The 14,229-nt window shown below is 42.9% G+C and overlaps 1 protein-coding gene across 1 annotated transcript; it reads left to right on the top strand.

Annotated features, from left to right (window-relative positions):
- The first annotated feature begins 1,238 nt into the window (after positions 1 to 1,238).
- On the top strand, positions 1,239 to 2,027 carry LOC125525790 (zinc finger protein ZAT4-like). The gene has a single exon (XM_048690802.1). It carries the CDS (start codon positions 1,291 to 1,293, stop codon positions 1,819 to 1,821), a length of 531 nt encoding a protein of 176 aa, XP_048546759.1. The 5' UTR covers positions 1,239 to 1,290; the 3' UTR covers positions 1,822 to 2,027.
- The last annotated feature ends 12,202 nt before the right edge of the window (positions 2,028 to 14,229 follow it).

Raw genomic sequence — 14,229 nt, 5'->3', positions numbered from 1 at the left:
CAGCAAACGAAAAAGAATTAAAATGGAAAACACAAAATTAAATGAAAAAGAAATCATAAAACCAAAAACCCCACAACCATTTAGTACCGGTTGGTGTTACCAACCAGTACTAAAGGGCTCCCGGCCCCCGGAGCTGACTCGTGCCACGTGGATCCCCTTTAGCACCGGTTTGTGCTGAACTGGTACTAAGGGGGGGGGGCTTTAGTGCCGAAACTTTAGTGCCGGTTCCTAAACCGGCACTAAAGGGCCTTACGAACCGGTGCTATTGCCCGGTTCTGCACTAGTGGATTTTTCAAATTTTAGGATTCTATTTCGTGATTCGTCCCGGGGCCCCAAATTTCTGGAGACGGCCCTGGTCTTAGCCAACGACGTAGCCTGGAACAAGCAGGGGGAGATACATACCGCTAAACTTTAGAGGGGGCCAAGTGGAAAATGTTTGTTGTTTTAACATTTAAGGTTTAAGGACATATGCACAGAGTTTTCAATCTTATCGGGGGGGGGGGGGCGACCGGATAGTCATCCTCTCAAAATGTGTGTGTGGTGTGGGGGGGGGCTGGATGGGCATCCTCTCAAAAAGAACCGGTCCTCGATTGAACACGACTCTTTCCTTGGGAGAGAACAGCGATGGTATAAGATTTTTTTGATGGAAACCTACACCCGCGGAATCGGTTTGCTTTGCAGCAGAGCAACTGACATCCTGTTGACCTCTCAATGCAAATCGAAAACCGATCATGCTTTGCTTCCTCTAACCCACAGCTAAACGGGCTGCGCGCCATGGAGAGGGAGGCCCATTTAACCTATAGGGTCCACTTTTTCCCCCGAAAAACTTCCGTCCAGAACTCTCGGCCTGCGAATCTGCACACGGTGGCCAGATGGCCATGCGAGAGTGGACCGCATATTAGAACCCTTCGCGATAGCAAGATTACATAGTCCGGCCGCCGAAAGCATGCTGGTCGTGAGAGGGTTAGGAGAGTGCCCAGTTTTAATAAACAGCCCACGGTTTTTGCAAAAACCAGCTTCTCAACCAGAAACTGAAATTGTAAAATATTTTTGTCTCTATGTGAAACTACGCAAATGTTTCTTAGCAAAGCTTACAGTCTCCACACCGGCGACACTAATATGAATGAACTAGACAAACCGATACTACTCACCACGCGTACGGCCCACCTACTCACGGCTAGTACTCTCCACGCCTAGTGCAGCAGTCCCACGGTAGAGTGTGTTGTCGTCTTCGTCTACATACACAAATACAGAAACGGCAGCCACAACACACAACCCAGAACCCACAACATGATGACCGGATCGAGCTCCCGAGTGTTCATCATGCCCGGCGCCGGCCATGTCCACTACCTCGTCGCGGGAGGCTCCGGAGGAGGCGACGACCCCAGGTACCCCTGGACCTTCAAGTCCCTGCACGAGGTGGACGCCGTCGTCCCTGCCATCGCCCGTGGAGCACCGGTAGGGCCTGACGGGTGCCCCATCTGCTTCCGCACATTCGCCAGTGCCAAGGCCGTCCATGGCCACATGCGCAGCCACACGGACCGCAGCTGGTGCGGCATGGAGCCGCCCCGGGAGACACCCCTGGGCGAGCTCGGGCCGGACGGGCAGCGTTACCCGTACGTGTGCGACCGCTGCAAGATGCCTTTCCAGACGCGCCAGGCGCTCGGCGGCCACCGCGCCAGCCACAATGGTAAGAAAGGCTGCTCCTGGCTCGAAAGAGAGGAGCTCGCCGCCGCCGAAGAAGCTCGCAAGCCCGTCGTGTTCGGCGTTGATCTGAACCTTCCGGCTCCCGAGGCAGATCAGGAACAGGGGGAGGAGTAGTAGGGGTGATGAACAGATCGATCGAGCAGCTTGCTAGTGTTCTCAGTTGACAGTTGTTCGAGCTGTGCTTGCGTGTGCTATATTTGGTGTTTAGCTTCTAGTATATATTTTATTCTGCCTTCTCTCTTTGACTTTGCGTTTCCAGACTTGTGTGCAAATAATAGCTCTCGATCGATCGATCCCCGCTCAATAGATAAATAAATGAAGACTGCAATCTGCAATTAAGCTGGTTTGCTATATATGTGTGTCAGTTTGTGTTTGATACTTTGATGCATCTAAAACTAATTCTTCAGGCTATTTCATGCGATTCTTAGTTTCTTGAGCTGATTTATTTGGTGCTGTTTTATTTGACATTAGCCGATCTAAAATTAGATCTATAGGTTAACTATACCATGTGTCCAGCTCTAGCAAATTTATATCGTGACTTACAATTATTTAATGAGTTGCATTAATACACAGCTAGCTCAATATTGCAAGCATCTACTCTCTGATTTCTCAACAGTTTGAAAGAGAATAACATGAGATTGTTTCTCCAGGTGTTGTGCCCATTTCATATAGATAGGGAAGGAGGAGAAGTGTCATAATGTATATGCATCAGATTAATGGATGATAAAAAGGTCGATCTAGTTCTAGTACTATACACGCATTAATTGTACTGTGATTTCCAAATCTTATCTTCACTGGCCGAAACCAAAAGTGGCTTTGCAAATAAGAATAGAAATAGTTTGTGTATTTATGTCTTCTAGTGAAACGTGAAGTGTGTCGCATGCTTACATAGCATTTCCCAAGTTAGTGATGGTATTCACAATGTATATATTGGAGATATCTTGGCATCATTGGAGTAATTAAAGCGCTCTGTTTCGACTCTATATACGCTATGAGAGTTTCCTTGTTTTGATATAGGAAATCAGAAGAACAATGGGGCCAAGAAACGTTTCCGAAACAAAAATATCCAAATATTCATGAAACAGAACAATGTATGTCGAATACAGCGTTATTCAAAACCAACATCGTTCCATTTTCAGCTGCATGGATATACATTTGTAATGCTAGTGCACTGCACAAAATTGGACACAAAAACAACTGTCCGAATCCGACTCGGATTCGGATGTCTAATTCGACCATCAAAGATTCCCACACAGTGAAAGACAGCTGGACACGGATAAGTGTTTTGAATCCAGCGCAATCCTAGAGGATTTGGTACGACTGAAAGGTAGATATGACAAGGATCTGTTAGACATGGATACAAGTGTAGAACATCGGACTTATATTCATTTGATCATCCGACTTAATATTTTGAAGGAAGAACCTACCCATTAAAATATATATTTGTTACATATAAATTTACCTCTTATAGATATTGTGAAATAAATACCCAAGAAAAGTTTAGAATTATCTCACACTTGCTACTTAAAATAAACACAAAATTAATAATTGCTTGCTGTTAGAGAATACTGCTACACTAATACTAGTTCATTTCTGCTCCGGTGCTCCCCCCCTGGGCTGAACGCGGGGTGGGAAAACACATCGACGGCCAGGATGAACCAAAAACGGTTCATAACGAGGGGCATGATCGTCTTTGTTGCCCCGCGTATAGCCGTCGAGGAGCCCTGGGAGGCCCGTACGGGCCCGGTTAGATCGTATGCCCGGCCGTATACGTATGCCCGTCCGTATACGGCGGCCTTTCGTGCACGCGTGAAGCCGCCCGCGCCCACGCCCCCCCCCTGCAAAAAAAAAAGAAGCCGCCCGCGCGTGGGGCAGCACGTGTCACAGGTAGTTGCCAAAACTGTCCCATCATATAAATGTGGACGGCAACCACCTCCGGCCGCATCGCCCACCATTTCCCCCCGCCGCATCGTCTCCCTCTCTCCACTCCCCACTCCCTCTCCTCTCCAACCTCCTCGTCTCCCTCACCGCATCCTCTCCATCGCAATGGCGGACGCAGGAGGCGAGCACCCCGATTGGGGCGCAGATCTGGTGGAGCAGGCGCGGCAGATCGCTGCGGGCACCTTTGTGAGGGGGCGTGCCGGCGTCCAGCGCGGTGCTCCCTCCGCTGGAGATCTGGAGAAGGTGGGGGCGGGCCGCAGCGGCGCGGTCCAGCCAGATGCGCCCGCTCTGGCCAACTCCGGCGAGGCGCAGAAGGTGGAGGCGGGCTCTGGCGAGGCGCAGAAGGTGGAGGCGGGCTCTGGCGAGGCGCAGAAGGTGGAGAAGGTGGAGAAGTTGGAGGCCGGCTCCGGCGAGGAGGAAGCGGAGCAGAAGGTATCTGCGGCTAACTTTTAGTTGGTAGTTTTTAGATTGTAGGGTTTGTGGCCAGAACTTTGCTTGGTTAGATTTGTTGGAGGTAGGGTTTTCTCTGCATTACGGTTTTCCTGTATTAGATTCGTACAAGAATGGTGGACCACATATGATTATTAGATTAGGGTTTTTTCAGATGCTTATTAGATTAGTAGTGGAATTTTTGCAATTCTTTAGGTGTTTGGAGTCAAATATATACTTTTGTATTGGTTTGGGTTGGTGCCTGCTTTAGTTATTTGGCTTGATGATTAATTAAATGGATGCTTAGTTCTAGGGATTATGGCTGTCATAGTTGCAATTCTTAGATGCTTGATTGATGCATGTTGTCATAGTTGCAGTTATTTGATGCTTGATTGATGCCTGTCAGGCAGAGGCTATGAGATGGGTTGTGCATGGCCTTGTGTTTTTGGAAATTGTCTACGTGAGGTGATTAGATGGTGCATTAGTTTGGTTGTAAATATAGTGAAGGATGTGCTCATGTACTGGGTGTTGTCATGTTAATCAAAAAGAGCTTCTCAAGGGCTGGATTTTTTTGTGCTGGATTGGGGCTTCTGAAGGAGAGGGGAAGCGTGGTCGAGGGGAAGGGGCAGTCTATGCTTATTTACTTTGGGTTAGTAGAGGAATTTTGTCGTTGCTTCAGAGATGTTGACAGCATTGAACATCCTCTGCAATGCTGTTGCTTCAGAGATAAAAGCATCTTGGGGTTTTTTCAGATGCTTATTAGATTAGTAGTTGAATTTTTGCTTGTTAGAATTTAATTAGTATGAGGATGAATACCTTATTTAAGGGGGAATTTAAGGTCAGATAGACGTCATATGATTATTAGATCTGTAGTTCAATGCTGCTGACATTTATGATTATTTGATTTGATCTGTGGTTCAATGATAGTGGATGGAAACATATTGATTTGGAATGCATTAATTAAGATGTGCCAATGAATTGATTTAGATGATACAAGATTCATCTATATTATAATTTGTTGTTGTTTAGGTAAGTAATGAAATTTTAGATGTTTGTTGGAGATGTATGCATTTATAGTTGAAGTTGTACCTAATTAACTACTGCATTATGTTAATATGTGTAGGAGCTTTGCTGCATTGTCCCAAAAACAGTAATTTGTGCATATTAAAATTTGTAGTTGGCTTCTGTAATTAGTATATACTATATGTAAAGTGTGAAGTAAACATTCCAACGCAGGATCCTAGCAACAAAATATACTATATGTTTCCATTAAGTAGTGTGTGTGTGTGGGGGGGGGGGGGTAATTCCCTCAAAAGTAAAGTGTTGGGTTTCTCCAGGGAATGTCAAGAATCCAGCTTGCATTTTCATTAGCATTTATGAAGGACATCATTTGTCTGTTGATTGATTGCTTAGATTCTGTATTTATAAGGAAAGCATTTGGTCACTTGCAACATACCAATGTGGTTCACATTCACAATTTTGTTTGTAATGACATTCTGTGAACTGCAATTCAATTCATTGTAATTGATGTGCTTGTTTGACAATATAGCAGGAGGAGGAGGATCTTGTGGGCAACAAGAGGAAGTGGGACAAGACTGGGTTCTACCCATATGAGTCTGATGAAGATGAGCCGTACGAGGTAAGGCCTAGTTCAAATGTTATTTCTGCATTGAGTTAGTATTATGTGTTTATAGTTTTTGAATGCATAATGTATTAATGTCAGTCATTAATTTGTGCAGTATGAATCTGGAGATGATGTGGTCGAGGGGAACTTCGAGTCCTTTGAAGAGAAGGAGGTGTTGAAGATCAGGGTCCAAGGACCTGCCAAGTACTACAACTGGAGGAATGAAAAGTACCGGTGCCCCTACTGCAGCAAGCCCAAGCCCAGGTCTGGGTTATTGGAGCATCTGATGGAACATTGCCGGGCTACATCGATCTCCAGTCATGACTACAGGATCATTGGTCATCATAAGACGCTCTTGAAGGTCCTGAGAAACCCTGACCTGTAGTCATACATCATGCTGATCATCGAAAGCTGGAAGCCGTACTCATCATCAGTATATTTGATGATGTTTTACTTTTGGGAAAGCTGCATCTGGGTCTGAACTGTGAGAAAACTTGATATATTAATGTAATGTAATGTATTGTGTGGTTGAACTGGATCTGTTGTGAACTGCCTGCTACCTATTAGAATGCAATCTATATATGTGTCGCCTTATCTTTAATGGTGGTGAATGCTTCCTTCATATTTAGTTGTTGTTTCGATGGTGCGAAAAAAACAAATGGCGCTTCAGTGTTGCTTGAGACATGCTGCAACACTTGTCTATGCTGTGGGAAAGTGCAACATGCTGTGCCCATGTGCCAATTATACCAAATACCGAATGTCGCAATGTTCCAAAATGGCTGTCATGAATTATAGTACATGGGGTTTAGTAAAGTTACTGATAATTGTTCATCCTCACACATTCCACCAACTCATAATTTAAATAAGCAAAAAGATCAAATGTTCCATCATTTGAACCTATGTTGCAATTACAGAGCAAATATTCCATCATCAAAGTGTGAAGGAATTAAATATAAATTTAGAAGAAAAGAAAATATACATATTCAAAAAGATGTGTTTGATAAAAATAGCTTTTGAATTTTTTGTATGTTATTATTTGAGGGGTCATGTAATTTTTATGTTATTTTTGGAGTGATCAGGTAATTTTTATGTAAAGCGAAGGAAAAGGAAAAAATAAACAAAAGGAAAAGCATGGGCCATCCTAGCCATCTTGTAAACCTAGTTCAATAAATAAAAAATTCAAAAAAATAAAAGGGCATTAAAAAGGTAAACAAATTTAAGAGGGCATTATAAATTCAAATAATTTAAAAAATATAGAAAGAATTTTTTACAATGCCCCCCTTAGGTATAGACCGATGTTTTGACTAGTCAGTCTAGAGGGCATTATAAATTAATAAAAAATTCAAAAAAATATAAAACCTTTGGAACCCACCTTTGTTTGTGCAATAGATCATGTGTACCAAAGTTGAGGTCATTTGGAGGTGGTCGAAAAAATGACCGCATTCCGGAGGGGCCATTTGGTCTAACTTAAGCCAGTTTTGAAAAAATGTGATTTTTCCCACCACCTCCAAATCACACAAACTTTCTTGAACATGGTGACCGACATGTGCCAATCATGGCTATGAAAGAAAATTTGGAAAAAGAATTATTTACAATGCCCCCCTGAGGTATAGACCGATGTTTTGACCGGTCAGTCTAGAGGGCATTATAAATTAATAAAAAATTCAGAAAAATATAAAACCTTTGGAACCCACCTTTGTTTGTGCAATAGATCATGTGTGCCAAAGTTGAGGTCATTTGGAGGTGGTCGAAAAAATGACCGCATTCCGGAGGGGCCATTTGGTCTAACTTAAGCCAGTTTTTGAAAAAATGTGATTTTTCCCACAACCTCCAAATCACACAAACTTTCTTGAACATGGTGACCCACATGTGCCAATCATGGCTATGAAAGAAAATTTGGAAAAAGAATTATTTACAATGCCCCCTGAGGTATATACCAATATTTTGACCGGTCAGTCTAGAGGGCATTATAAATTAATAAAAAATTCAGAAAAATATAAAACCTTTGGAACCCATCTTTGTTTGTGCAATAGATCATGTGTGCCAAAGTTGAGGTCATTTGGAGGTGGTCGAAAAAATGACCGCATTCCAGAGGGCCATTTGGTCTAACTTAAGCCAGTTTTTGAAAAAATGTGATTTTTCCCACCACCTCCAAATCACACAAACTTTCTTGAACATGGTGACCCACATGTGCCAATCATGGCTATAAAAGAAAATTTGGGAAAAGAATTATTTACAATGCCCCCTGAGGTATATACCGATATTTTGACCGGTCAGTCTAGAGGGCATTATAAATTAATAAAAAATTCCGAAAAATATAAAACCTTTGGAACCCATCTTTGTTTGTGCAATATATCATGTGTGCCAAAGTTGAGGTCATTTGGAGGTGGTCGAAAAAATGACCGCATTCCAGAGGGCCATTTGGTCTAACTTAAGCCAGTTTTTGAAAAAATGTGATTTTTCCCACCACCTCCAAATCACACAAACTTTCTTGAACATGGTGACCCACATGTGCCAATCATGGCTATGAAATAAAATTTGGAAAAAGAATTATTTACAATGCCCCCCTGAGGTATAGACCGATGTTTTGACCGGTCAGTCTAGAGGGCATTATAAATTAATAAAAAATTCAAAAAAATATAAAACCTTTGGAACCCACCTTTGTTTGTGCAATAGATCATGTGTGCCAAAGTTGAGGTCATTTGGAGGTGGTCGCAAAAATGACCGCATTCCGGAGGGGCCATTTTGTCTAACTTAAGCCAGTTTTTGAAAAAAATGTTATTTTTCCCACCACCTCCAAATCACAAAAACTTTCTTGAACATGGTGACCCACATGTGCCAATCATGGCTATGAAAGAAAATTTGGAAAAAGAATTATTTACAATGCCCCCCTAAGGTATAGACCGATGTTTTGACCGGTCAGTCTAGAGGGCATTATAAATTAATAAAAAATTCAGAAAAATATAAAACCTTTGGAACCCACCTTTGTTTGTGCAATAGATCATGTGTGCCAAAGTTGAGGTCATTTGGAGGTGGTCAAAAAATGACTGCATTCCGGAGGGGCCATTTGGTCACTTAAGCCAGTTTTGGAAAAAAATGTGATTTTTCCCACCACCTCCAAATCACACAAAATTTCTTGAACATGGTGACCCACATGTTCCAATCATGGCTATGAAATAAAATTGGGAAAAAGAATTATTTACAATGCCCCCTGAGGTATAGACCGATGTTTTGACCGGTCAGTCTAGAGGGCATTATAAATTCATAAAAAATTCAAAAAAATATAAAACCTTTGGAACCCACCTTTGTTTGTGCAATAGATCATGTGTGCCAAAGTTGAGGTCATTTGGAGGTGGTCGAAAAAATGACCGCATTCCGGAGGGGCCATTTGGTGTAACTTAAGCCAGTTTTTGAAAAAATGTGATTTTTCCCACATGCACTATCTACAAGAAGGACCATTCGGGTCTGCCGGAGATCAGGTCTGAAATTGGTTTTCCTTGACGGTCCCACCAAATGGTCCCAAACTTCATGCATACCCTATGATGACCATGGCATGCATGCGTGACATCGTTCATTTGCGACACTCGATGCATTTTCTAGTGTTTTCCGGCGACAAAACCCTACAACACTACCCCCACGTGACGCAACCTGCGTTTTGTGTCCGAATTCGTGCACACCTTGCCTGGGGGACCACATTGGCCAAGCCCACAAGCTCCCAAAAGTTGGGTCATCTCATGCATGCTTCCACATGTACCATGTACAAGCAGGACCATTCAGGTCTGCCGGAGGTTAGGTTTGAAATTGGTTTTCCTTGATGGTCCCACCAAATGATCCCAAACTACATGCATACCCACGATGACCATGGCTTGCATGCGTGACAAGTATCGTTTATTTGCGACACTCGATGCAATTTCTAGGGTTTTCTTGCGAGAAAACCCTACAACACTGCCCCCACGTGACGCAACGTGCGTTTTGTGTCCGAATTCGTGCACACCTTGCCTGGGGGACCACATTGGCCAAGCCCAGATGCTCCAAAAAGTTGGGGTCATCTCACGCATGCTTCCACATGCACCATGTACAAGCAGGACCATTCGTGTCTACCGGAGGGCAGGTCTGAAAGTGGTTTATGCGTAACCTACGATCTCACGAAATGATCCCAAACACTCGATGCATGTATAATATTGTAGTAATGATAGAGATACTATAAATATTGTTGAACATATACAAGTATACAATAACTAATACGTGTCACAAATAGTTTTTTTTACGGATGAACCAATGATATTTATTTTGAGGGAAGAAACAATGCAGGTAGGTGTGCCGGCCCAGACCGCAAATAAGTGTCGGATCCATATTGTGGAGCCCACAACGCTGCGCTTTCCATGCACGTCGATCACACGCACGTCGATCACGGGAGTAGTTGCCATTCTGTTACACAATTCTGGGATCGTGCTAATCCATATGTTCCTAATCCCTACGATTGAGGACCACGTTCATCCTCGCTTCAACGGAGGAAAATATAGATCGTGAGATTGGCCACAGGGAAGTTACGACGACCTAGGCGCCGACCTCGTATATAATCTACTCCTCCTCGCACATGTCGTCGACTAGATCGACTCCTGCCGGCGAGGCGTCGACAGCTCCGTCCGCCGCATCCCACACGCCACAAAAACCCCGAGAAGATCAAGGTCGTCCGCACGTGCAGGCCGACCTCAACGAACTACGTCGAGAACGCATCGGCGACTTCTTTCATCTTCGTCGACCGATCAAGTAAATTGTCCTCCTTCCCTCGCTCTTTCATAGCAAGCTACTTCCTCCGTCTCGTTGCTTTGATGGACTTAGGTTTACCACATATTTTCAACTAGTATGAACTGGACTAGATGCGTTCTGACCAGATGGCGTAGATGAAAACATTCTTCGGTTCTTTCATAGCATGGTAGAATAAGATGTTGTTTCTCGAGAAGCATGATGCAATACATTTTTTGTCACAAGATCCAAATATATTTTTGTCACACTATCCAATTATATTGTTGTGCACATAGAATATTAAAGAGTTATTAACATTAGATGTTGATGAACCTCAAATAGATACCATTGCTATAGACTCTAGTTTATTTACAGGTGAACAATTTGTCACCCTGTTAGTAAGACAACTAGACGAATAAGTAACAGTTTACCATATTAAATTTATTGATTATATAATTTAAATGATACTCAAAGAACTTGATCAGATGCAAGTAAATTCAATTACCAATTGTAGTTATTTTTTTATTGCCTCATGTCAGCACACACTTGGCTGCATGTTGCAGTATACATGGTGATAATATTGTATTTCCATTAGTGTTATTTTTGCATTAGTATTAGCTACTGCCAGAAAGTTTTATATTTTTGCATGCCTATTGTTATTTTTGCTTTAGTGTTAGCTAATGTCACGAAGTTATATATTTTCTTTCAACAGGATGGACGAGTTGAATGAAGAAATAGTATGCGCAGTTGAGAAATGGTGCAAGCTTGTTGCAGATCTATCGAGCGGTCAACGCGCTAGACTGGCTGATACGTCGTTGCGCAGCATGCTGCAAATACCATCTATTAAGATGCGTACCCTGCTGATTAGGTATATGATTGAGAATTTTCAGGCCAGCACGGGCAGATTCATTATACAAAAGCAGGTTGGGGAGGTGACTCTCGGTGCGGTCGACGCCGAGTGCATCTTTAACCTCGAGAACCAAGGACTATCCGCTTCGGACATTCTAACTGAAGAAGGCGAGGACATGAAGGAGCGGGTGCCGCCACAATTTCTCAGTAAGACGTCAGAAAACATAGTGATAGATAATCTCATTGAGGACATAATTAAAAGTAAATCCACCGACGACGATTTCCTTCGCAAAGTAGTGCTGGTCCTGTTAGGAACAATTATTGCTCCCATGTCGAGCAAGATTGTGCCAAAGCAGTACTACGCTTTGGTCTACGATGTGAAACATATTTCAAAGATTAACTGGAATGCCTTCACCATGCGTGTTCTCCTTGATTGCCTTCGCATAGTGAAGAAAGGCAAACACCTCCGCCAATGGCCGAAAGGCAATTTGGCTCTCTTGCAGGTACACATATCAGACCTGTTGCATAATGTCAATTATCATATCATTGCAAATTTTATGTGATGTATTTTACTAACTCTAAATCCTTATATTTTTTTTGTAGTACTTGTACTGGGAGAAGGTGCAACCGGTCGAAGGCGAATGCGCCTATAATCCCAACTTGTCTATACAACCTCTTATGAGGAACTGGACAGAAGGCGCAGCCACTAGGAGAGATAGGTTCGACTATGATAATGGGCGCGGCCGTGGTAACGTAAGGGTAAGTCATTGTGTTTCGTCTTTATTAAATGTTTTGTAACTTAATACTATTTATTTTTTATTCATCACATGTACTTCAATATCGCATGCAGATCGAAAATAATATCACCCAGGAGTATAGGGCTCAGGAGCCCAACATCCCAAATAATGCGCCTACCATGAAGCCAAAAACCAAGCCTGCAACTGGAAACGCAAAGAAGTCGACGTCAGCCGCATTGTCGGAAGATTTGATGGAGCTTCTAATGAAGCGGTGCATGGACTTCATACACACCGAGATGACGCAAATCCCTGATCAAGTAGCTGAGGTATCACACCCAAACTTTATACTTTACAGTATGTTTCCTGTTTTAAACCATCCTACCATTACTAAGTTTATATTTCTATTGCAGAGGTTGTTGGAGAAGTTGAACAAAGAAGGTGTCATGTACAAGCCGGCTGCTGCCGTGCCATCCGCGGAGAATGATCCGGACGAAGTGGATTCGTTCGAGAATGGTCCATATGAAAAGAAGGAATTCGTGTACAAGGAAGACATGGACAGTGATGGAGAGCCGATCATTGACATGACGCAGCCTGAAGTGCTTCCCGACCATAAAACCGTACCTGAGGTACTATGTATTTATCTTTTTGTCTATAATTTTCTCGTTTAATTTTTTTCGTCCAGAAATGTTCACACGATTTAGTTTGCGAAACAGAAAACCCCATCGAAGCTGAAAGGACACAAGGAAGCTTCACCTATTAAGCGTAATGATGTATGTGGGGGTACACCGGAAAACCCTTGGGTGGTTGGTACTTCTACTCAAGCACCTTCATCGGACATAGACATTTGTCCATCTTCTGTCGGCAAGTTCATGGCTAAGGAGAATGGAAAAAAAGGTGGAAAAATCGATAAGGATGAGGAGGTTATGTCCGTAAGCGGAAGCCGACCGTTCCCAAGAAATTTGATTCCCCCTATGCACTTGACAAGCCCGGCAGGCGTACTAGCCGTGGTCAGAGAACCTCTGGTACTAGTACTGCTACTAGAGGTCTCGTAACTAACATTCTTAATTTTTTTTATTTACTTCCAATGCATATGATCACCATTGTTGACGTTCATATTATTTCATGCAGCTCTATTTTCAAACAATAATGTGCCGGAGGATGTGGCAGATGAGTTGACGCCAGAAATAATTGATGCAGCTGTTTCATTTGTGAAGTTAGCTGCTAGCACTGAGAAGAACAAGAACAAAAAAATTTACTACAGGGAAGGCCGTGGCATAACTCTGACTTCCAAAAGGATTCTACCGGTACTATCTCATAGATGGCTGTCGGACGATGTAAGTACTACTTGCATGTCCTCTTTATAAGATGCTCAAAAATCTATGTCTCAACTCTCAACATGTAATGTGCTGATATCCTATGCAGATTATTGATGCTTATATGGGACATTTGGAGCTGCGTGTTGGTCACGATCGTTACCTCTGTCCAGCGTGGAGGTCCAAATTCCTTATAGATCGTGCTATCGCACATGACGATCCATTGCCATCGAGCTGCAACATGGATAGTGCTCTGACCAAAGCTGGGGCAGTTAATAGAGTCACGAAAGAGTATACTGTGCGTGATAAGGTACGTAATGTTTGTGATTCTTCACTACATGATAGTTCATCAAGTATTTCTTTTGATCCGTAATGGTTTTTTGCACTGTAGACGTATATCGCGTTGAATATCGACAATAGCCACTGGATGACCGTGGTCATGCACATGATCAAGAAAGAATTCCAAGCTCTCGATTCGCTCTATCCTCTGGACCTGACTGAGAGGACTGTTAAAGCACTGGTAATGTAACCAACATTTGTACCATTGCTCTTACATATTGTTTATGATTGATCTTTAACACTATCCTCTTTATAGCGAATGGCTATAGCACATGATATGCGTCAGGCAAATCTTATTACACCAGGGAAATATCCGGACGTAAGTAAGTGGCCTATCAAGGATTATGACATACCCCAGCAAGAGGATCGGTGAGTTAATAGGACACCATGCAGAATCAAACAACAACACACATGTTTGTATTGCCCACCGCTAATGTTTGCATATGTACCAGGAACTCTTGTGGCCTTTTTGTGACAGAATGTCTAGAACATTGGGACGGGGACAAAATCACCCGCAAATTTACACAAGTATGCTGTTATTTTC

This window comes from Triticum urartu, chromosome 7 (genome assembly GCF_003073215.2).
Source record: "Triticum urartu cultivar G1812 chromosome 7, Tu2.1, whole genome shotgun sequence".
Lineage (NCBI taxonomy): Eukaryota > Viridiplantae > Streptophyta > Magnoliopsida > Poales > Poaceae > Triticum > Triticum urartu.
Note: the sequence above shows the minus strand (reverse complement) of the source record. Positions and strands in the feature narration are given on the sequence as shown.

Bases quoted from the DNA above. Each gene is read 5' to 3' on its own strand.
- LOC125525790 (XM_048690802.1), top strand. From the start codon at position 1,291: ATGATGACCGGATCGAGCTCCCGAGTGTTCATCATGCCCGGCGCCGGC.